Source organism: Coregonus clupeaformis, unplaced genomic scaffold (genome assembly GCF_020615455.1).
Source record: "Coregonus clupeaformis isolate EN_2021a unplaced genomic scaffold, ASM2061545v1 scaf2773, whole genome shotgun sequence".
NCBI lineage: Eukaryota > Metazoa > Chordata > Actinopteri > Salmoniformes > Salmonidae > Coregonus > Coregonus clupeaformis.
The window spans coordinates 1-24,218 of NW_025536227.1; the positions used below are offsets into that span (position 1 = coordinate 1).

Sequence of the window (24,218 nt, forward strand, 5' to 3'; positions counted from 1 at the left end):
CCGGCTGTGCTGACCCGTGCGAATTTCCCAAATGTGGAAATCTCGATTGCATAATTTCTGGTAGTGGGGGACTGCGTTCGCGTCTCCCTGATCTTGGTGTCCAAAAACAGTGAGTGAAATTTTGTGACATAAGTTAGTTGAGTTAAGTGAGGTTTGTCTGCATTTGCCTCTACTTTAGCTTTACTTCTTCATCTGATGAATGGTTTCAGAATTATCGATATCAAAGCACCATGAAGTGCTTTGAGAGACTAGTCAAGGATCATATCACCTCTACCTTACCTGTCACCCTCGACCCACTTCAATTTGTTTACCACCCCAATAGATCCACAGACGATGCAATCGCCATCACACTGCACACTGCCCTATCCCATCTGGACAAGAGGAATACCTATGTAAGAATGCTGTTCATTGACTATAGCTCAGCATTCAACACCATAGTACCCTCCAAGCTCATCATTAAGCTTGAGGCCCTGGGTCTGAACCCCGCCCTGTGCAACTGGGTCCTGGACTTCCCTGACGGGCCGCCCCCAGGTGGTGAAGGTAGGAAACAACACCTCCACTTTGCTGATCCTCAACACTGGGGCCCCACAAGTGTGCGTGCTCAGCCCCCTCCTGTACTCCCTGTTCACCCATGACTGCGTGGCCAAGCACGCCTCCAACTCAATCATCAAGTTTGCAGACGACACAACAGTAGTAGGCTTGATTACCAACAATGACGAGACAGCCTACAGGAGGAGGTGAGGGCTCTTGGAGTGTGGTGCCAGGAAAATAACCTCTCACTCAATGTCAACTAAACAAAGGAGATGATCGTGGACTTCAGGAAACAGCAGAGGGTGCACCCCCCTATCCACATCGACGGGACCGCAGTGGAGAAGGTGGAAAGCTTCAAGTTCCTTGGCGTACACATCACTGACAAACTGAAATGGTCCACCCACACAGACAGTGTGGTGAAGAAGGCACAACAGAGCCTCTTCAACCTCAGGAGGCTGAATAAATTTGGCTTGGCACCCAAAACCCGCACAAACTTTTACAGATGCACCATTGAGAGCATCCTGTAGGGCAGTATCACTGCCTGGTACGGGCAACTGCACCGCCCGCAACCGCAGGGCTCTCCAGTGGGTGGTGCGGTCTGCCGAACGCATTATCGGGGGCAAACTACCCGCCCTCCAGGACACCTACAGCACCCGATGTCACAGGAAAGCCAAAAAGATCATCAAGGACATCAACCACCTGAGCCACGGCCTGTTCACCCGCTATCATCCAGAGAGGCGAGGTCAGTACAGGTGCATCAAAGCTAGGACCGAGAGACTGAAAAACAGCTTCTATCTCAAGGCCATCAGACTGTTAAATAGCCATCACTAGCGCATTAGAGGCTGCTGCTGCCTATAGAAATCACTGGCCACTTTAAGAAATGGAACACTAGTCACATTAATGTTTACATATCTTGCATTACTCATCTCATATGTATATACTGTATTCTATTCTATAATATTCTACTGTATTTTAGTCCATGCCGCTCTGTCATTGCTCGTCCATATATGTATATATTCTTAATTCCATTCCTTACTTAGATTTGTGTGTATTGGGTATATGTTGTGAAATTGTTAGATATTACTTGTTAGATATTACTGCACTGTCGGAGGTAGACGCACAAGCATTTCGCTACACCCGCAATTTCATCAGCTAAACGTGTATGTGACTAATTACATTTGAATTGATTTGATTCATTTTCTCTTCTGAATTGCCCGAATGTCTGTGATTTGTTATTGTAGCACTGGTTTTAATGCCAATAATGTGCTGATAATATATGGGCCTGGGCCTATTTGTGATTTCAGGGCCGGTCCTAGCGTTTTGGAGGCCCTAAAGGCCGGTGCCTAGTGAACCAAAGCGAGTGTGCTCGCATACTCCCTTAAAATACCTTTGCTTGAATAACGAGAACAAAAGCGGCAATAGTACTGTTTACCCATTTTGAGACGCCATAGCCAGTATACACTTCCTCAATAGTCAGAATTAATGTCCCCCCTGGCCAAAATGTGTCCCCCTCTGCGTCACAATGGGATTCGATAAACTATTAGCGTCCGTTGCTATATCAACGGTGTGATGACCTAATGATTAGAATTTTGGAGATCATTACAGCCTAAATTATGTTATTTTCATCATTACTCTGCAAACAAGGCTGATTTCCGCGACAATTTCGCTGTTTAAACAAGTTTTGTTTAGCTAATAAAATGAAAACATTACTTCAAACTACTTTAGTTAACATTACAAAATGAAATCCATGTCTTAAACATTGCTACGTTTCGGAAATGGCAAATAAAACGTGTAATCTGCTTTACTCCATTCATTTGCAAATTCGTTTGATTCATACACTGGCTTGTCTGGCTGTCATGTTTTTATTTTAACCTGCCCGTCCCTTATCTGCACTGAAATAATATAATTTCAGTAGTCCTCTATTATTATTCTCTTTTTTCTATCTCGCATAGCTCATTAGTACACCCTAGTGGTTGAATATATATGTCTCTATTGTAGGTCCTAGAATACAACAATGAATAATGTTGAACAAATAAATACCATCAAAGGATACCTTACAACTTAAAATAATCAACACCTTGTGAAACAGCTGTGAAAACCAACCTAGCAATATTTAAGATTTTAATACATAAATGTTGATATTTTTTGGTACAGTTGTGTCAATTTATTTTCACAGATTTTTATGTACACTCACATGGCAATCATAGACTAAAATACTGAATTCTGGTGTGGAATTTTGAGTAGGTGGTTGCTGTGTGGGTGGGAGGTTCTGCCTGTCATTTGTTCTCAACAGGCAGCCAGTCTCGGAAGGGGGACTTGAAGAGGGAGACTGCAAAGTCCAGGCACTGCTGCTCTCTTTGTTCCGAGTGTTTGCAGTGCTAGTGTTTTTAGTTAATCTGTGTATCTCACATATTATGTGCCCAGTATGATAGGGCAAGACAACTTTCTTAGCAGATAATAACAACATTACAATAACAGTAGCTGTAGATGATGTAATGAAAAGTTGGAGGGTGGTTGGTAATGGAGGACATCAGGTGGATCCACGTCTGGGTGTTGGGCAGAACCCCTTGGTCCTGGAGAACAGGAGCAGAGTTAAAGGGAACAGGGTAGGAGACCGAGACGTAAACAAGCAAACACACAGGTTACACTATACTGTGAGAAGATTTGATGGATTAGTACAGTGTTATAAATGTGAGATATGTACTTTTCAACACTTTTGGAAGGTATAGCCTACCTCAAGCTGGTCCCCCTCCGACTTAGAGCACAGAGAATCAGACTGATCCGAACTCACTGATTCTGGTGGATGGGATACCTCCTGGACAGTCGATGGTCCTAAAGTCATTTGGAGAGGTAAATTGAAGAGGTACATTTTTATAAGCTCAGCATAATTACAATTTCTTGCTTTCTCAAATGTCAACCAAAGCTTAACATACTTTGTTTATTGGGCTTCACCGAGGTGTAGGGCTTTCAGTGGTCGACCGTCCAACTGCTCCAACTGGAGAAGATTGTTGGCTTCCCCGAGGTAACCCTAGGAAAATATCAGTGTTAGGGAAACTAAAACTAGCTTCAGGTTATTTTGTGTGCAAATGCAAATAGTTATTATCTGAGATGTTTTATATTCACCTTAACAGATGGTGACCCCAGCTAGCAGCGAAAGAGCAGCAAGGTTTCCCAGGTCTCGCCTTCCTTTCGTCCTTCTTCCAAACCAAGTAATTAGCCCGGATGTCGTAGCACTTGGTCCCCTTCTTGATTCTGCTCCGGTAGCTCTCCTTCTGTTTCTCCTGCGCCTTGTCGATGTTCAGTCTCACCTTGATTGATAACAGGAATAAATGCAATTATATTTCATATTACAAATACATTTCTTACATATTTCTTGGAGGGCCAGAAAATAAATTAACAGCGGACAATCATTTTTACCTGGTCAAAAACCTCCACATCCTTCTCAGTCCGTGCCTGATGGTGGTTCTCAAGGCGTTCTGATCTGGTTCGACAACTTCCACCACATCAGGTGGGGTTTCAGTGATCTGAAAGTACGTTATACAAAAATAGCAATAGACAAACAACACTAAGTCAATCATAGGTGAGCTGTGGGTTGAAGCTGTCCATCATCGCCTTGGAGGTGGCCTCGCCAGTCTCGTCCTTGATGGGTATCACATGTTTTTTATTTTTGGTTCCAAGCACTCTTTTTAATGGGTTACAGAAGGGAATTTAGAGTTAAGCACGTACTCCTCATTTACTGACCTTAATGGGTATTGCCTCCACCCAATTGGTAAAGTGAATCCCATTCCTGGATTTTTGTGAAGGGTCCGATGAGGTCCACCCCTAACATTTAAAGTGGTCCGATGAGGTCCACCCCTAACATTTACAGTGTTAAAGAGAAGATTACTTTATTCTTACCCGTATCTGTGTCATACAGTATGCAGATTTTCATATTTGTAAGGATACTGACATACACACACATTCTATAATATTGGAACTATGCTGTGGTCAAATAAAGCAACCATTAAAAAAAGAACTTATCAGGGCAAAATTTGAATTGGGACACTTACCGATCATGTGCCATGGTGAAACAACTTTGATGGGCTTCAACTCCAGCGCCAGTCTTCGCCCTCTCAAACTTCTGGCAGGCTAGACAGGGTACTGACCTTTAAGCAAAAAGTGACAAATTAAAACATTGTGTGCTCTCTGATATGACATTAATTGAAATCATAATAATTTCAGATATAATAGAATGTGAATGATAAACCAAAGGCTATTTTACTTGCCCAGCTGTCCACCTCCTTGACAATTCCCTGTCAGGAGAAGCATAGGTTGATTTTGGCAATCATGCCAATCATTTTGGCAATGTAGTCCCCTGTAGCTCAGTTGGTAGAGCATGGCGCTTGCAACGCCAGGGTTGTGGGTTCGTTTCCCATGGGGGGGCCAGTATGAAAAAATGTATGCACTCACTAACTGTAAGTCGCTCTGGATAAGAGCGTCTGCTAAATGACGTAAATGTAATGCGCTTCACGCCGAAATGGCAAGCATGCATCTCGGTCAGTAAGGCCTCCTTCTCCTCCTCAGTAAAAATCTGACAGATGTGATGTGATGGTAGAGTTTGCTAAACAAATACCCACTGGATTGATGTAAATAATCATGATATCATTCTGCCAGGTAAGCACAGGGTACTTTGTAGCTAATATTTAAGTGAGAAGGTTTTTGGGAAAACTTTTCCATCTACGGATTGTAGAGGGCCCCTAACTCTGTAACGCTCCAGCGATACAGATTGAATAGAGCTCCTATGCAGCGTACACATATTGTCGTGTTGCATTAATCCGTATGTCATCTTCACGGAGTCGTGCTCAGCTACTGAATAGAAAACTGTAGTGTGTGTAACGCAAGACAGAGAAGAGCCTGTCTCCTCAGAGATTGCGTTTATTTTGGGAGATTTCACAATATGACCTTTTAATTCAAGACAGGATAAATATATTGTTTCAGGTCATAATAAAACATGTTTTGTATAGTTACTTTTTTCTTAACTTGTTTCTCTAACTTTATAGCAAGTCAAGCTAATTTACACTGCAGAGCAGCTAGCTAGCTAGCTAACGTTAGCTAGGCTAGGTTGAAGACAACTGTAGCTAGTGACCTCCACCTAATAATTATAATAATAAACTTAAACGGGAGGCAACAGTCAAATTCAAATAATATAATTGTCTTAACAGCCAATGTGTAATAATTAACATTACCAATAAAATAGTACTCACTTATAGGAATGGGTAATTGTTTACAAGTTGCTAGCGATCCCATAAAGCCATCGCTGAAACCGACATATTTTCATCTTCTTCTGTGGTTTGGTAACTTTCTGTTCTTCGACGGACTCTGGCTGGACTGAAGACAACGCAAAGTTTGGAAGATTTCAAAGTATGCGACGTCCGTCTCGGAACAGAGCCTTCAACCGCAAGGTGCCGTTGCGATTCCACTCCCTGTCCGGGAACCATTTATTACATTGATTTTTGGAACAGGGAGATGGAATAGGGGTTTGCTCCGTCCACTCCACGCATCGACCTGGTATTGCAGTACCTCTAGGAACGGTGCACCCCCCTAATATTGTTCAAAGAAATACAGTTTCATCGGATCAAAGAGTTGGATCTTCCTTTGCTAGCAGTGTCCCGTTTGAGCTTATTCTTATCAGAGTCAGTTCCTGCAACAACAAAAAAGAAAGTGCTGTATATGTCGAACTGTTGACATAATGTTGATATTCATGCATTTGTCAGAACTCTTTGGATTTGCCCGTTATTTTCACCAGTCCAGGACATCCTGGAACGGTGCACACCCTACCCGGGGAAATAACGGTGTTGAAAGTAAAACATCTGATTTTGAAGGTTGTGCGTTTGCCTCTTGGTTGAAAAGAATCGATCTACTCACAATTGGATGTATGACCCTTTGCAATGACATTGCACAAAAATATCAGCTTACAGAACTTTTTATTGCAACTATGAAACACAAGATTGGGCAGTAGCCTACGATTCACAAAATACAGCCAGCTAAGATACTCAGTATAACAATGAAGAAAAACAATAAGTAGTACATTCAGCTATGGTAGGTCAAAACAAGCACATATAATATGTCAGGCTGTTTTGACTTTGATTTCAGTATATGCATGGCATAAGCATAAATAAGTGTTTCTTACTGCTAAGGAAAACTTTTCTCCCACTTACTATTACTGTAGCCTAGCTAGCCTATACTCTGTCTTGTGGATGAATAAGTAGGCTACTGTCTCTTCCCCATATCTGAGGGTCGTATGCCACCAAGTGGTCAATGGTGTAATTGCAACATGTTTACTGAGCGCTGAACACAAGCTTCAGGAAACGACTATATACCTACAATCCCTGGAATGCTACGAAACACCAGAAATAGTTGGTGTCATTCGTTTGGCTATATGTGCACGAACGTGATTTCAGCATTTTGGTACATCGCATACTTTTGTGATATCAGACAGACGTGTAGATATTAAAACGTCAAGGTAAAGATCATTTCTACCGTGTTGTATGACGGGAAAATAGTCGGACAGTGATATAACCAAGTAAAACAAAATTAATCGCTTTTCCACCGCTCTCTCCACAACTGTATTCATAAACGTAATTAAACCCTGGTCGATATGATGCGTTATTATCAGGGGCCAAGTGGTAACCGTCAGCCAAAAACGTGTGCACTGGAATGACTAGCCCTCCACCGCCATCTCCAGCTCATACTTACCTGGCAAGGGAGATACCGTGATCAAGAAGGCGGTTCACCCAGGGTGAGGCTCAGCCATTGCACTCCGGCTGTGCTGACCCGTGCGAATTTCCCAAATGTGGAAATCTCGATTGCATAATTTCTGGTAGTGGGGGACTGCGTTCGCGCTCTCCCCTGATCTTGGTGTCCAAAAACAATTATTTAACCTTTGTCACTTTGTGGGTATTAGAGTTATGGTTCTGAGATCGGTTGAGTTAAGTGAGGTATGTCTGCATTTGCCTTTACTTTAGCTTTGCTTCTTCATCGGATGAATGCTAGCTAACTACGGCTAATTTATGGTCACGTCAAACAGTGCAGACAGAATAACAACAGTAGCTGCATTTTCATTTGTTTAAGCTGTTTTCTAGGGACATTTATTTGCATACATTCATAAGAATGAGCTAATGAGGCACGATTTCGCCTGGCATAGAAAATGTGCTCTCTCCTCAGGACATTGTTGTTCAGAGGAGCTAGCCAACAACACAGCTAACACAATCACTTCAAACTGAACTTGAAAAGACTGCAAACTAGCTGCACTTCGGTTCGTTATACCTATTTTCAATTGACATTTCTTTGTATATATCCATAAAAATGATGCCAGCTGTTTCATGATTTCGACTGGCTGAGAAAAGCTGCCTGCCTCTGTCTAGTCCCTACAATTGTATTACTATTGGACAGCTGGAGATCGAATTTGAATATTGAAACAATGTTGCAAATGTCGGAGATACAGACATCAAGGTTTATACAAATCTCCCCTGTTGAAAACTAAATGTTAGTCTAAAAGAAATGTGAGACAATGTCTAGATGCTTTTTATAGTGGACATCAAGTTTATAAATTGCCTGGCTGGGTTGATGAAACAGTGGTTTGCACAGTCAGATGTAACAGAGTAAATAAGCATTTTAATGTAATAGATTTAGCCGGTGGTAACTTGTGGAATAGACACCATCTGGAATGCGGTTTTAAACAATCAGGATTAGACCCACCTGTTGTACACAAATGGGTAATTGTTTACAAGTTGCTAGCGATCCCATAAAGCCATCCCCGAACCCGACATATTTTCTTCTTCTTCTATGGTTTGTTAACTTCCTGTTCTTCGACGGACTCTGGCTGGACTGAAGATGATGCAAAGTTTAGAAGATTTCAAAGTATGCGGCGTCAGTCTCAGAACAGAGCCTTCAACCGCAAGGGGCCGTTGCAATTCCACTTCCTATCTGGGAACCATATATTAAATAGATTTTTGGAACAGGGAGATGGAATAGGGGTTTGCTTTGTCCACTCCATGCATCAACCTGGTATTGCAGTATCTCCAGGAACGGTGCACCCCTCTAATGTTGTTAAAGAATCGCATCTTCCTTTGCTAGCAGTGTCCTGTTTGAGCTCATTCTTATCAGAGTCAGTTCCTGCCAAAAAAAGAAAGTGCTGTATATGTCAACTGTTTACATACTGTAATGACCCAGCTGGGTCATAAAGTAAAAGAGAGACGGGCACCAGGTGTACAGGCAGAACACAGGTTTATTCCTGAATGGGCTATTGTTCAGGCCACAGCCCACGCCGCTAAACCTCGAACATACACAAATATAACATGTCAAGTCAAGGGTCCAAAACAGAAGAGAGAGAGATGAGACCGTAACCCCTATTTAAGCATTCCAAAACCCCACGGGATTACCCATCATACCCCCCCAACCTTTCCATCTGTCCTGGCATATTTAACCCCTGCTAGCACCCATGAGAACGATAACACACCCACGAACACAGAACACAATACCGGGTCGTTACAATACTGTTGATATTCATGCATTTGTCAGAAGTCTTTGGATTTGCCCATTATTTTCACCAATCCAGGGCCTCTTGGAACGGTGCACTCCCTACCCGGGGAAATAACAGTGTTGAAAGCAAAACATCTGATATTGAAGGATGTTCGTTTGGCTCGTTTCGAAATAATTGGTCTACTTTTGGAAGATTTCAAAGTATGCGTTGTCCGTCTCGCAAGGAGCCTTCAACCGCAAGGGGCCATTGCGACTTCACTCCGTTGTCGACGTCCCCATTGAAATGCATGACATACAGTGCACTATAACGAAGTGTTTATGGGGAATGTGAACGAGGTTGTAGAATTTGTCCTGCTTTGCCTTGTCATCGGAAATCGATTGGGTCTATATCGCCGAGGCTCCTCAACTGTTTATAGTCTATCCGATTCTCCTTACAGCCAGACAAGCCTGAATACGCCTGATCTCAGAAGCCAATCAGCGTCGAGTATGGTTAGTACTTGGATGGGAGACCGCCTGGGAATACCAGGTTCTGTACGTTTTTTGCTCCAGTAGGGTGCACTTTTTTTTAGCAATGTTGCGTCAAGTTTTAGGGCTCTATTCAATCCGTATTGCGGAAGAGTAGCTTTACAGCTTGATTGAAATGTAAAGGTGTCATTTCAGAATGGGGACCACTGTAGCTCTGCTGGTGATGCTGTTCTGTCTGTCTGGAGCATGGGCTCAGTGAGAAAGTGGAGGAGTCAGAGAGATTAAATCACTCAACAGGGGGCAGAGCAGGTTGAGTGAGTTTCAGATCGAAAGTAGAGGGACTAACCCACAAGCAGACGACCAGCGGCCAGACCACCACCACCGCTGACATCTGGACTGAGCTGAAAGAGCTGATAGACATGGTGGTGCAAGAGAGTGGAGCTGAGGAACATGGAGGCCAGACTGGAGAGAGAGAGAGAGTGCAGGTATTGTACCTTGTATGAATATGGAAGTTAATGTGGTTTATCAAGTGGAGTTGAGATAATTGATTTCTTCCCATAATTCCAACACACGCAGTGGAGCTGTCAGCCATGGTGGCCAGAGTGACAGCCAGTGAGAGAATGGTGGAGGAACTAGAGAGAGAGAGAGAGAGAATTATGCAGGTAAAATACACCTTTCAATGGAAGAATGTATACTGAACAAAAATATAAACACAACATGTAAAGTGTTGGTCCCATGTTTCATGAGCTGAAATAAAAGATCCCAGAAATTTTCCATATGCACACAGATTTCTCTAAAATGTGTTTACATCCCTGTAAGTGAGCATTTCTCATTTGCCAAGATAATCCATCCACCTGACAGGTGTGGCATATCAAGAAGCTGATTAAACAGCATGATCATTACACAGGTGCACCTTGTGCTGGGGACAATAAAAGGCCACTCTAAAATATGAAGTTGTCTCACAACACAATGCCACAGATGTCGCAAGTTTTGACAGAGCATGCAGTTGGCATTGCTGACTGCAGGAATGTCCACCAGAGCGGTTGCCAGAGAATTGAATGTTCATTTCTCTACCATAAGCCACCTCCAATGTCATTTTAGAGAATTTGGCAGTACGTCCAACCGGCCTCACAACCGCAGACCATGTGTAACCATACTAGCCCAGGACCTCCACATTTTGCTTCTTCACATGCAGGATCGTCTGAGACCAGCCACCCGGACAGCTGATGAAACTGAGGAGTATTTATGTCTGTAATAAAGCCCTTTTTGTGGGGAAAAACGAATTCTGATTGGCTGGGCCTGGCTCCACAGTGGGTGGGCCTGGTTCCCATGTGGGTGGGCCTATGCCCTCCCAAACTCACCCATGGCTGAGCCCCTGCCTAGTCATGTGAAATCCATAGATTAGGGCCTAATTAATTCATTTCAATTGACTGATTTCCTTAGATGAACTGTTATTTAGTAAAATTGTTGCATGTTGCATTTATATTTTTGTTCAGTATAAAATTATTTGTATTTTGTACAGGACAAAGTCCATTGTTTGTGTGGTTCTTCTAATCCCAGCACAAGAATTGGAGCTATCTGCCATGGAGGCCAGAATGACAGCCAGTGAGAGAACGGTTGATGAACTGGAGAGAGAATGCAGGTAATGGAATGGTGACACAGTTGAGAATATTCTTAGTTTAAGCCTAATCTATGGTTTTAAAAAATGTAGACACTGTCTGAAATTACCCTTTGTTCACCAATAGACCAAAGCTGGCCTTCTCCGCTGGTTTAGGCCTAGAAGCTGTAGGACCCACACTTACACAGTGGTCTACAGTAGAATTATCACCAACATTGGCAAGGCTTACAACCCAACTACAGGCACTGATCACATTAACCTACTCACTCTGAATCTATCTACAGTCTAACATTACTATAAGTGTCAATGAGAGACGGACAGTGCTGATATCACCTTGCTTCTCCTTTAATACAGTTATCTTCACATCACCAGTGAGAGGAGTCTACTACTTCAAATACACTGTCAACGATTGGAGCAGTTCTCATTAAATGAGTGTATATTTTTACCATAATGACCAGCAACTTATTTGTAATGTGGAACCCATTAACCATAATGGCTATTATGAGTTAATGTGTTGTCTCTAGAGCTGGAGGAGGGGGCTGTGGTCTAAATGAGTCTCCCCTCAGGCCATGGACTCTGTAACATATTCAGTGGCATCCTGCTCTTCCCTATGTGAAGAGAACAACAATTTCAATGCTGTAATGATGAACTCAGCTTTCTGATGTAAGCAGTACCTGCCCTAAACTCGTCCAATGTTCCTTTATAACCAATAAATAGAAAAGCAAACATGACTCCAGTCTCAGTTGAATTAAGGCAATAAAAGGTTACAAAATGTTTGAAAACGAACTGTGGCAATTTCAAACGATCATAGCACCTACTTCTTGAATAATTGAAATGCATTTTCATCGTTCTGTAGATATATTTCTCTCCGCCAGAGGGCACAATTATAAATAACGTCATCAAACCGTCCACAACACCGCGCTGGACGCGTGACGCTCTTTTCTGATTAAATTGAGTCAGTTAGGTGGGGGGGACTCAGTCTTTGTGTCGAATTCCCAACTTCAATCCGACAAAATGATCATCTACAAGGACATCATCACTGGTATGGACGAATATATCGTATGCCCGTGAATGTCTTTCCTTGAAATTATGCTGTATCATGGTATCTGTATTTAGAATTAACTGACCGGGTCTTTCAAGGTTCCCAGCGCTGTGAAACCTTCCAAAGGCAAAGGCCTTGTACAGGCCCACACGTAACCTTCAGTTGTGTATGATTTTACCTTAACCTATTTTACACTAATACACACACTGAGGCTTTTAATAAAGAAAATGGGACCGTTTGATAATGTAACAACAGGTGAAGGTTTACTTATGGTGACGCCTATGAGCTAGATTGTGCGCGTCCTATAATAAACTCAACAGGTGCAGCTAACGGTACATGGCATACCGGTATGTGGATATTAGCTTGTGCTATAGCCAGTCTGCAGCTGCTTTCTATGTGTGCGCTGTCAAAAGGTGCGGTCAACGAACACCAAAACACTCAATCACTGTACAGTCGACATTCCACCCACTGGTCATTTGCACACATACTATTAGCATAACAGTATGCTTCTAATCCAGTTATGTTAGCTTTGTAAATCTAGCAGCTCTTGCTAGTACCACAGCAGCGTCTGTAGCCGGTCTGTCAGCCGTCTAACAAATAGGATTAGTGGGCATGCTCAGCTATGTTATCCGGCGGCAGCAGGGCCCTGGCCTGGGGGAAGTCTGTACAAGGCCTGAGGCCAACCACATGACAACTTTGTAACTGTAAACTATTAATATGGTTTCAATTAATTCTGTTTTTATTGCAGGGGATGAAATGTTCTCAGACATTTACAAGATCAAAGAATCACCAAATGGAATCTTATTCGAAGTTGAGGGAAAGGTGCGTCTCCAATGCAGGTATATGCTCTCTGAGTTTTGGGGGTGACAGGTGAGGTGTATCAGGATTTGGAGCCAGTAATTAAGTTGGGTATCATCTCATAGCTTGCCCTAAAACAGAGTTTACAAAGACTAGTCCTATCAGATGGTCTTGAAGTACAATAAGGTGTTTAAAGTATTGAGACCCAACCACTGAGTGACTCAGCACTCACTCTCCCCCCCTTCCTATCTGCCTCTGGTCCTCCCCCTATCCTCCCTTCAGATGGTCAGTAGAACGGAGAACATCGATGACTCTTTGCTGGGGGCGAATGCGTCGGCGGAGGTGCAGGATGACAGCTGTGAGTCCAGCACGGTCAGTGGAGTGGACATCGTTCTCAACCACAAACTGCAGGAGACATCCTTCACCAAGGACTCATACAAGGGATATATCAAGGACTACATGAAGGCGTGAGTGTGTTAGCGAGGGGTGTGATGTATGTCAAAGGACTAGGCCGGGTTAGCCCTATCAGTCCCCCTTTGCGCCCGCAAAGCTGTAATTGTACTTATGTAGATTAAAAATGTCCCTATTTGAAATTAAATGCAATTTAAGGTGTGTGTGTGTGTGTGTGCAGGATCAAGGCTAAGCTGGAGGAGAACAACCCAGACAGAGTGAAGCCCTTCATGACTGGAGCTCAGGAGGAGATCAAGAAGATCATGGGCAACATGAAGAACTACCAGGTAACCAACCATCTACTACTCCCAACAGCCCAGTCAGTTACACATGTTCTGCCCAAGCTTGCTGGGTATTCATAGACTTGAGAACCTGGGGTGTATTCATTACGCCGGTTCTCTTTCATTTGGTGTCGCTCCTTTTCCCCTTATTTCTGTTTCCCAAATCTCTCTCCCTCACTTGCTACCCTCCTGCTCCCACCTCACTCTCCACCACTCTCTCTACATCCCCTCTCCCTGTAGTTTTTTACAGGTGAGTCTATGAACCCAGATGGTATGGTTGGTCTGCTGGACTTCCGTGAGGACGGCATCACTCCCTTCATGACCTTCTTCAAAGACGGCCTGGAGATCGAGAAATGCGTGAGTCCCTTTAGTCCGGTCTACTCGTGTAATAATAACACTTAATTATGTTATAACCAGTCTACTTGTATGTTATAATCATTGTCCTTCCTCCTCTCTTTCATAGTAATACTCTGGAATCAGAACTTTGTTTCTATTGGCTGCTGCATCTCATCTGACCCACGACCAGTGACCAACCAGACGACTCTTCTGCATTACGTTTGGAATGGAAGTACAGTACCAGTCAAAAGTTTGGACACACCTACTTGTCCAAACCTTTGACTGGTAGTGTATTATATGATGCCCAAACCAAGTCATGTCTATGGGGTTGACAGAAGGGGTGCTGTGACAGTATTACGGTATTATTTCTATTGATCTTATTGATTATGGTGTTCAACTTTGAGTATTGCAGTGTTCTGTTAACTGGTATATTCAGGAAGTACCGATCAGAACATTCAGATAGAAATGTATAGATTAGAGCAGATATGCCTCTCTGTCATGCAGAATACACAATATGTTACATTTCTAACTGGGACATTCTATATGTCACACACAGTTTGCTGCTGGATGATTTGTTTAACTCTGCGAAGACAGTGTTTCAGGTCACTGATTGGTTATTCATTAATTGGTTATTTATTGTTGATTAATTAACTATCAGGCCTCCATTTGCTTGGTTTACAGTTACATTAGATGTGACACCCTTACTAAAAGTAGTGGGATAGCTTAGGACTTTCTGATTAATAAATAAAACACTGGATAAAACCTAAACAGATGTAGTGTTATTCTGTCAGAAAATGTAGATGCAACAGTCATTAGATTCATCAAATATCATTTGATGTTACACCATTGGTCTTTTTGTTGAAAAAATACACTACACTGCTCGTCGAACATCTCATTCCAAAATCATGGGCATTAATATGGAGTTGGTCCCCCCTTTGCTGCTATAACAGCCTCCACTCTTTTGGGAACATTGCTGAAGGGACTTGCTTCCATTCAACCACAAGAGCATTAGTGAGGTCAGGCACTGATGTTGGGCAACTCGCCCTGGCTCGCAGTCGGCGTTCCAATTCATCCTAAAGGTGTTCGATGGAGTTGAGGTCATGGCTCTGTGCAGGGCAGTCAAGTTCTTCCACGCCTTCCCCATACTGTTGTCACAAAGTTGGAAGCACAAAATCGTATAGAATGTCATTGTATGCTGTAGCGTTAAGATTTTCGTTAACTGGAACTAAGGGGCCTAGCCCAAACCATGAAAAACAGCCCCAGACCATTAGTCCTCTTCCACCAAACTTTACAGTTGGCACTATGCATTGGGGCAGGTAGCGTTCTCCTGGCATCCGCCAAACCCAGATTCGTCCGTCGGACTGCCAGATGGTGAAGCGTGATTCATCACTCCAGAGAACGCGTTTCCACTGCTCCAGAGTCTAATGGCGGCAAGCTTTACCGCCACTCCAGCCGACGCTTGGCATTGCGCATGGTGATCTTAGGCTTGTGTGCGGCTGCTCGGCCATGGAAATCCATTGCATGAAGCTCTCAACTAACAGTTATTGTGCTGACGTTGCTTCCAGAGGCAGTTTGGAACTCTGTAGTGAGTGTTGCAACCGAGGACAGCACTCGGTGGTTCCGTTCTGTGAGCTTATGTGGCCTACCACTTCGCGGCTCAGCCGTTGTTGCTCCTAGATGTTTCCACTTCGCAATAACAGCACTTACAGTTGACCGGGGCAGCTCTACCAGGGCAGAAATCTACTGCCAATGTTTGTCAATGGAGATTGTACGGCTGTGTGCTCGATTTTATACACCTGTCAGCAACAGGTGTGGCTGAAATGGCCGAATCCACTCTTTTGAAGGGGTGTCCACATACTTTAATATATATTGTGTAGTTTCCCTCAAAAGCTTGTTCTGTCAAGTAAGTACACATTCAGTGACAGAAAATGTCAAATATTCCAAAACCGGTAGTTACATTATTTTATAAATTATTTACAAATGATAGTGCAAAGTTGCAGCTTCTGTAACTAAAGTGAAAAAGAAAATAGAACAATTTCTACCAGCTGCACCAAACGACATAGAAAAGAACACATCCAAATTAGTGTTGCTTTAAGGCAAGTGCTTCACACAGTATGGTTCATAGTGCAAGATCCCACACACCATCCTACCAACAGCTGATAAAAAGTAGACCCTTTGTGATTATGTCGTTTTGGGTATCAGTCAAGATCAAACTTAAAGTGAAAGACAAAAGAACAAAGACTCTCTCCACTTCTGTGATGGTAGGCCCTCAGGTCAATGTCTGTATCCCAGACAGGGTGCTCTGTTCTGGCCTAGTCACTCTTTATCTCCTCCTCTCCTCCCTGGTAGTGGCGGTACTCTGGCTTCAGTTCCCATGTACTCTTGTGGGTTCCTTTAGCGTTGTACACTCCTATCTCCCTCAGGATCTCCTTCAAGTAGGTCTACAGAAAACACACAGACAAACATCTCTCTGGGTCTCCTTTATATATGTTTATAGGAGACTGGCAGTTTAGGACTGGACTCATCTACCAGTGAGGCGAGTCTATCTGTTATTCCTAGTGTCAAAAGCCATTTGTTGTAGTTGATAATGTCCACTAGATGTCAATAGTGGGTAATGGTTGACATTTCTCCTCCAGATACAGATCTACAGTATGTGTTCTGATTCTGTTCAATTTATTACAGTGTAACTAATCAGGCCTCAGGTTACTATAGTTCACTCTGACATGCTGTTCTCCCTGTGAAGCTCCCTGGAGAGCGAGGATTACAGTGGTGGAGTGTAATCTATCCTGGAGAGCGAGGGTTACAGTGGTGGAGTGTAATCTATCCTGGAGAGCGAGGGTTACAGTGGTGGAGTGTAATCTACCCTGGAGAGCGAGGATTACAGTGGTGGAGTGTAATCTATCCTGGAGAGCGAGGGTTACAGTGGTGGAGTGTAATCTATCCTGGAGAGCGAGGGTTACAGTGGTGGAGTGTAATCTACCCTGGAGAGCGAGGGTTACAGTGGTGGAGTGTAATCTATCCTGGAGAGCGAGGGTTACAGTGGTGGAGTGTAATCTATCCTGGAGAGCGAGGGTTACAGTGGTGGAGTGTAATCTATCCTGGAGAGCGAGGGTTACAGTGGTGGAGTGTAATCTATCCTGGAGAGCGAGGGTTACAGTGGTGGAGTGTAATCTATCCTGGAGAGCGAGGGTTACAGTGGTGGAGTGTAATCTATCCTGGAGAGCGAGGGTTACAGTGGTGGAGTGTAATCTACCCTGGAGAGCGAGGTTACAGTGGTGGAGTGTAATCTATCCTGGAGAGCGAGGGTTACAGTGGTGGAGTGTAATCTATCCTGGAGAGCGAGGGTTACAGTGGTGGAGTGTAATCTATCCTGGAGAGCGAGGGTTACAGTGGTGGAGTGTAATCTATCCTGGAGAGCGAGGGTTACAGTGGTGGAGTGTAATCTATCCTGGAGAGCGAGGGTTACAGTGGTGGAGTGTAATCTACCCTGGAGAGCGAGGGTTACAGTGGTGGAGTGTAATCTATCCTGGAGAGCGAGGGTTACAGTGGTGGAGTGTAATCTATCCTGGAGAGCGAGGGTTACAGTGGTGGAGTGTAATCTACCCTGGAGAGCGAGGGTTACAGTGGTGGAGTGTAATCTATCCTGGAGAGCGAGGGTTACAGTGGTGGAGTGTAATCTAGCCTGGAGAGCGAGGGTTACAGTGGTGGAGTGTAATCTATCCTGGAGAGCGAGGGTTACAGTGGTGGAGTGTAATCTAGCCTGGAGAGTGAGGGTTACAGTGGTGGAGTGTAATCTACCCTGGAGAGCGAGGGTTACAGTGGTGGAGTGTAATCTACCCTGGAGAGCGAGGATTACAGTGGTGGAGTGTAATCTATCCTGGAGAGCGAGGGTTACAGTGGTGGAGTGTAATCTATCCTGGAGAGCGAGGGTTACAGTGGTGGAGTGTAATCTTGGGCTGGAGAGCGAGGGTTACAGTGGTGGAGTGTAATCTATCTGTCACGGTTTCGGCCGAGACTGCTCCTCCTCCTGGTTCGGGCAGGCTTCGGCGGTCGTCGTCCCCGGAGTACTAGCTGCCACCGATCTATGTTTCATGTTCGTTTGGTTTTGTCTGGATGTTGTACACCTGTGTCTTGTTAGTCCTCGTTAGTGTCCTATTTAGTTCTCGTTGTGTGTGCTTGTCGTTGTGTGTGATTGCGCTTCTGTTTCGTGTTTGGAGCTACATTTTCCCTCCAGTGTTTTGGAGAGGGTTGTTTGCACATGTTTGTGCGTCATTTGTTTTGTCGCCTGTGTGCGTCGTGCATTTTGCCTTCGGGCTTATTGTGCTTCTGTTGTATATATATAATATATATTGCACTAAAGCCTTTGGACTGAGCCTCTGCGTCCTGCGCATGATTCCTACACCACACCCACCTTCAGCACGCCTTGACAGAATCACACACCGCATAATGGAATCAGCAGGATCGGCAGTGACGCCTGTGTCGCTCGAGGAGCATCTCCGTGGGCAAGAGGACCAGATCCGACAACTGGAGACCGCTCTACAGGAGGTAATCAACATCATGCACCGATGGGAGGCCAGCAGGGTACCCACACCTCCACCTACCCTGTCCATCCCATCGGTCGGTCCACCAGTCCCAGGTTCGGAACCCAGGGGGATTCGGCTCTCGCTCCCGAGGGCGTATGACGGAACAGCTGCTGGGTGTCAGGGGTTCCTCCTGCAGGTGGAGCTCTACCTGGTCACTGTACACCCGGTGCCCTCGGGATACGAGGGCGTTTCCGCCCTCATCTCCTGTCTCACGGGCAAGGCGTTGGAGTGGGCTAACGCCGAGTGGAGGAAGATGGACGCCAACACCATCACCTACGCCGAGTTCTCCCGCCGCTTCAAGGCCGTGTTCGACCATCCACCTGAGGGCAAAGCGGCGGGGGAGCGTCTAGTCCATTTGAGACAGGGGAGGAGGAGCGCTCAGGTGTTCGCTCTAGAGTACCGGACTCTAGCGGCGGATGCAGGGTGGAATGAACGGGCTCTCATCGACCATTTTCGATGTAGCCTACGAGAGGACGTTCGACGTGAGTTGGCCTGCAGGGATACCCATCTTACCTTCGACCAGTTGGTCGATATGTCCATCCGTCTGGACACCCTGCTGGCCACCCGTGGACGTCCCCGAGGGGGAGTCCATCCATTCCGCCCTCCGGCACCTCCGAGCCGAGCCCTATGGAGCTCGGGGGTGCCGCGCTAGAGAACGGAGTAGGAAGAGCCCGAGGGGCCTGTCTCCTGCACCAAGTGCGGTCGTGGAGGGCACACTACGGCCAGGTGCTGGGGAGGGTTCTCCGGGAGTAACGACAACAGGCCACGCACTGGGGGGGCCTCCCAGGTGAGTAGACGTCCCACTTACCCAGAGCTTTCTGTTGCACACTTTTGTATACCTGTTTGTTTTCCACAGGTTGCACCTCATTCCCAGCATAAGGCGCTAGTAGATTCAGGCGCAGCTGGGAATTTTGTTGATCGTAAGTTTTGTTTTGAGTTAGGGATCCCTCTCCTACCTGTTGACAAACCTTTTCCCGTTCATGCCTTAGACAGCCGCCCGTTGGGGTCGGGGTTGATCAGGGAGATCACAGCGCCACTTCGGATGTGTGCGCAGGGGGGTCATGAGGAGACGATACAGTTGTATCTGATCGACTCTCCTGCGTACCCAGTGGTGCTGGGGATTCCCTGGTTAAGCACCCATAACCCTGCTATTTCGTGGCAACAGAGGGCTCTCGATGGGTGGTCTGCTCAGTGCGAGGGGCGATGTCTGGGTGTTTCCGTGGGGGCGACTTCGGTGGAAAGTCCAAACCAAGTGCCCGCACTGCACATTCCGCCTGAATATGGGGATTTAGCACTTTCGTGTTTAGCAAAACTAGGGCGACGCAGTTGCCTCCTCATAGACAGGGGATTGTGCGATTGATCTCCAGGCAGGAGCAGCGCTCCCACGGAGCCATGTGTATCCTTTGTCTCAGGAGGAGAGAAAAGCTATGGAGACTTATATAGCCGAATCTTTGAGACAAGGATACATTCGGCCCTCCACTTCTCCCGCCTCCTCGAGCTTCTTTTTTGTGAAAAAGAAAGATGGAGGGTTGCGCCCATGCATTGATTACCGTGGTCTCAATCAGATTACTGTGAAATACAGTTATCCACTCCCTCTGATTGCGACCATGACGGAGTCATTGCATGGAGCGCGGTTTTTCACAAAACTGGATCTCAGGAGCGCGTATAACTTGGTGCGCATTAGGGAGGGTGACGAATGGAAGACAGCGTTTAGTACCACGTCAGGTCATTTCGAATATCTCGTCATGCCATATGGGTTGATGAATGCTCCATCAGTCTTCCAATCCTTCGTAGATAACATTTTCCGGGATATGCAGGGACAAGGGGTGGTTGTGTACATTGATGACATTCTGGTGTACTCGTCTACCCGAGCCGAGCATATAACCCTGGTGCGTCGTGTATTGAGGAGGCTGTTGGAGCACGACCTATATGTCAAGGCAGAGAAATGTCTGTTTTTCCAGGAGTCGGTCTCCTTTTTGGGTTATCGGTTGTCCGCGTCAGGGGTGAGAATGGAGGTGGATCGTGTGTCCGCTGTGCGTAATTGGCAAACCCCAACTACTGTAAAAGAGGTGCAGCAGTTTTTGGGCTTTGCGAATTACTACCGGAGGTTTATCCGGGGGTTTTGGACAGGTGGCAGCTCCCATCACGTCCCTTCTGAAGGGGGTCCGGTGCGCCTGCAGTGGTCAGCCGAGGCGGACAGGGCCTTTAGGAGACTGAAGGACCTGTTTACGTCGGCTCCGGTGCTAGCGCATCCGGATCCCGCATTACCCTTTCAGGTCGAGGTAGACGCGTCTGAGGCTGGTATAGGAGCCGTTCTCTCTCAACGGTCCGGCACGCCACCTAAACTCCGCCCCTGTGCCTTTTACTCTAAGAAGCTCAGCCCGGCGGAGCGTAACTATGACGTTGGGGACAGGGAGCTGTTAGCTGTAGTTCAAGCCCTTAAGGTGTGGAGGCATTGGCTTGAGGGGGCTCAACACCCTTTCCTCATTTTGACTGACCATCGGAACCTGGAGTACATCCGGGCAGCGAGGAGACTGAACCCTCGCCAGGCTCGATGGAGTATGTTTCAATCACGTACATCCCTGGGTCCCAGAATGGTAAGGCAGATGCGCTGTCCCGGCGGTATGACACGGAGGAGAGGTCCGTTGAGCCCACTCCCATACTACCGGAGTCTTGCCTTGTGGCACCGGTGGTGTGGGAGGTCGATGCCGAAATCGAGCGAGCGTTGCGTACCGACCCCAGCCCTCCACAGTGTCCTGAGGGTCGGAAGTACGTTCCGCGCGAGATTCAGGATCGACTCATTTACTGGGCTCACACGTCACCCTCCTCTGGACATCCGGGTATCGGCCGGACGGTGCATTGCCTTAGCACTAAATACTGGTGGCCCACTTTGGCTAGGGATGTGAGGGTTTATGTCTCCTCCTGCTCGGTGTGTGCCCAGTGTAAGGCGCCCGACATCTGCCCAGGGGTAAGTTACAACCCCTGCCCGTTCCACAACGACCATGGTCCCACCTCTCGGTGGATTTTGTGACAGACCTTCCCCTCTCTCAGGGGAATACCACCATCCTGGTCGTTGTGGACCGGTTCTCTAAGGCCTGTCGTCTTCTCCCTATGTCGGGTCTTCCTACTGCCCTACAGACCGCTGAGGCCCTATTTACCCATGTCTTCCGGCATTACGGGGTACCCGAGGATATAGTGTCTGATCGAGGTCCCCAGTTTACCTCTCGTGTTTGGAGAGCGTTCATGGAGCGTTTGGGGGTCTCGGTTAGCCTTACCTCAGGGTACCACCCGGAGAGTAACGGGCAGGTAGAACGTGTCAACCAGGATGTGGGTAGGTTTCTGAGGTCGTATTGCCAGGACCGGCCGGAGGAGTGGGCACGGTACATTCCCTGGGCCGAGATGGCCCAGAACTCTCTCCGCCACTCCTCTACTAACCTAACCCCCTTCCAATGTGTGTTAGGTTACCAGCCGGTTCTGGCACCTTGGCAGCAGAGCCAGATCGAGGCCCCTGCGGTGGATGATTGGATGGAGGCGCTCGGAAGAGACGTGGAACGCTGCCCACGTCCACCTGCAGCGGGCCGTCCTTCGTCACAAGGCGAGCGCCGATCTCCACCGCAGTGAGGGGCCGGTGTACGCACCCGGAGATCGAGTCTGGCTCTCTACCAGAAACCTACCCCTCCGCCTGCCCTGCCGGAAGCTGGGTCGGCGGTTTGTGGGGCCCCTTTAAAGTCCTGAGAAGATTGAACGAGGTGTGTTATAGATTACATCTACCTGTTGAGTATAAGAATATTAACCCCTCGTTCCATGTGTCTCTTCTCAGGCCGGTGGTAGCTGGTCCACTCCAGGACAATGAGATAGGGGAGACTCCTCCGCCCCCACTGGACATCGAGGGGGCTCCGGCGTACACCGTTCGGTCCATCTTGGACTCTAGACGCCGGATGGGGGGTCTCCAGTATCTCGTGGAGTGGGAGGGATACGGCCCGGAGGAGCGGTGCTGGGTGCCGCGGAGGGACATCCTAGACCCATCTCTCCTGTCGGAGTTCCACCGGGACCATCCCGCGCGCCCTGCTCCGCGTCCTCCTGGTCGTCCTCAAGGGGGGGGTACTGTCACGGTTTCGGCCGAGACTGCTCCTCCTCCTGGTTCGGGCAGGCTTCGGCGGTCGTCGTCCCCGGAGTACTAGCTGCCACCGATCTATGTTTCATGTTCGTTTGGTTTTGTCTGGATGTTGTACACCTGTGTCTTGTTAGTCCTCGTTAGTGTCCTATTTAGTTCTCGTTGTGTGTGCTTGTCGTTGTGTGTGATTGCGCTTCTGTTTCGTGTTTGGAGCTACATTTTCCCTCCAGTGTTTTGGAGAGGGTTGTTTGCACATGTTTGTGCGTCATTTGTTTTGTCGCCTGTGTGCGTCGTGCATTTTGCCTTCGGGCTTATTGTGCTTCTGTTGTATATATATAATATATATTGCACTAAAGCCTTTGGACTGAGCCTCTGCGTCCTGCGCATGATTCCTACACCACACCCACCTTCAGCACGCCTTGACACTATCCTGGAGAGCGAGGGTTACAGTGGTGGAGTGTAATCTATCCTGGAGAGCGAGGGTTACAGTGGTGGAGTGTAATCTACCCTGGAGAGCGAGGGTTACAGTGGTGGAGTGTAATCTACCCTGGAGAGCGAGGGTTACAGTGGTGGAGTGTAATCTAGCCTGGAGAGCGAGGGTTACAGTGGTGGAGTGTAATCTACCCTGGAGAGCGAGGGTTACAGTGGTGGAGTGTAATCTATCCTGGAGAGCGAGGGTTACAGTGGTGGAGTGTAATCTACCCTGGAGAGCTGAGTAGAACCATTCGCAGCGCATACTCACTTATCGTAATGAAATCAGACAGACAGCGAACAGGTTGCTGTGTGTGTGTGTGACTAACCACTGGTTGCTTGGTGACCACCACCAGGTCTTTGATGTTGTAGTACTGGTGTTTCTCAAAGGCGGAGAAGAGCATGTCCATCACCTGCTGTCTTTCTGCCCTCACCATCCTACCTTCAGTCTTCTTCTTCTTCTCACACTCTACCTACACACACACTCACACAGCCCACAGAACACCCACACAGGGGCAAGGAGGAAGCAATGTAGAAGTGCACGTTACAGTTCCAAATGTGTATTGATCCAACACTACAAAGATATGTAATCTTCAGGAGCATGCAAGCAGGCACACTCACACACGGTGCTTTTTAACATGTGATATGGCAGTGTTCTTACGTTAGCAACATGGTTGGATACAGGTTTGAAGTTGTTGGTGACAGCCTTGTCCATCTGCTCGGTCAGACGCTGGGGCTTGGTAGACACCTCAATCTGTAATCTGAGGAGAGGGGGATACAGTATAGTACACATTTTAGAACAATGTCACAGAACTGTTTGAGAGAACCTGAGAAATGATTCTAATGAATGAAGATATAGGGTCTCAACGAGAGAAGCAGCCCAGTGGGCAGAGCAGTGAATAGAAAACGCAGCAGAACAATAGCATCCTGCTGTTTAACAGTTGAATAATGCATATAGCCTTCTAGTATAACGTACAGTACTGGCACTGCTGTGCACATACAGAAACAA

The 24,218-nt window shown here is 46.5% G+C and overlaps 2 protein-coding genes, 4 long non-coding RNA genes, 1 other non-coding gene and 3 pseudogenes across 8 annotated transcripts in view; 6 read left to right on the forward strand and 4 right to left on the reverse strand.

Annotated features, from left to right (window-relative positions):
• Positions 1-90, forward strand: LOC121537149 (annotated as a pseudogene; the record flags this gene model as incomplete).
• A 2,973-nt stretch (positions 91-3,063) lies between these two features.
• On the reverse strand, positions 3,064-3,550 carry LOC121536927. The gene is made up of 3 exons (XR_005994927.2): positions 3,465-3,550; positions 3,266-3,363; positions 3,064-3,104 (listed from the first exon to the last, which is right to left on the reverse strand). It is a non-coding gene; the product is annotated as an uncharacterized LOC121536927 (long non-coding RNA).
• Positions 3,546-3,999, reverse strand: LOC123489134. The gene is made up of 3 exons (XR_006660454.1): positions 3,949-3,999; positions 3,655-3,839; positions 3,546-3,559 (listed from the first exon to the last, which is right to left on the reverse strand). It is a non-coding gene; the product is annotated as an uncharacterized LOC123489134 (long non-coding RNA).
• Positions 4,000-4,324: 325 nt separating this feature from the next.
• Positions 4,325-7,670, reverse strand: LOC123489135. Its single transcript, XR_006660455.1, has 3 exons — positions 5,775-7,670; positions 4,581-4,823; positions 4,325-4,386 (listed from the first exon to the last, which is right to left on the reverse strand). It is a non-coding gene; the product is annotated as an uncharacterized LOC123489135 (long non-coding RNA).
• On the forward strand, positions 5,990-6,112 carry LOC121537123 (annotated as a pseudogene).
• Positions 7,259-7,422, forward strand: LOC121537150. The gene has a single exon (XR_005995007.1). It is a non-coding gene; the product is annotated as a U1 spliceosomal RNA (small nuclear RNA).
• Positions 7,671-8,492: 822 nt separating the features above from the next.
• Positions 8,493-8,611, forward strand: LOC121537125 (annotated as a pseudogene).
• Positions 8,612-8,995: 384 nt separating this feature from the next.
• On the forward strand, positions 8,996-11,625 carry LOC121536301. The gene is made up of 4 exons (XR_005994851.1): positions 8,996-10,001; positions 10,093-10,178; positions 11,077-11,158; positions 11,489-11,625. It is a non-coding gene; the product is annotated as an uncharacterized LOC121536301 (long non-coding RNA).
• Positions 11,626-12,060: 435 nt separating this feature from the next.
• On the forward strand, positions 12,061-14,818 carry LOC121536302 (translationally-controlled tumor protein homolog). 2 transcript variants are annotated; one of them, XM_041843573.2, is made up of 6 exons: positions 12,061-12,176; positions 12,925-12,998; positions 13,257-13,441; positions 13,606-13,711; positions 13,946-14,062; positions 14,169-14,818. In XM_041843573.2, exons 1-6 carry the CDS (start codon positions 12,149-12,151, stop codon positions 14,169-14,171), a joined length of 513 nt encoding a protein of 170 aa, XP_041699507.1. In that variant the 5' UTR covers positions 12,061-12,148; the 3' UTR covers positions 14,172-14,818. The 2 variants fall into 2 exon arrangements, with proteins under 2 accessions (XP_041699507.1, XP_041699508.1); XM_041843574.1 differs by having other exon boundaries at positions 12,154-12,176; positions 12,925-13,015.
• Positions 14,819-15,963: 1,145 nt separating this feature from the next.
• Positions 15,964-24,218, reverse strand: part of LOC121536304 (general transcription factor IIF subunit 2-like) — a 45,943-nt gene continuing 37,688 nt past the window's right edge. Inside the window, exons 6-8 of the mRNA XM_041843576.1 lie at positions 23,871-23,970; positions 23,539-23,682; positions 15,964-16,482 (exon numbers count right to left, since the gene is read on the reverse strand). Of these exons, the coding sequence (XP_041699510.1) occupies positions 16,354-16,482; positions 23,539-23,682; positions 23,871-23,970 (373 nt within the window). The 3' untranslated portion in view covers positions 15,964-16,353. The remainder of the gene's footprint in view (positions 16,483-23,538; positions 23,683-23,870; positions 23,971-24,218) is intronic.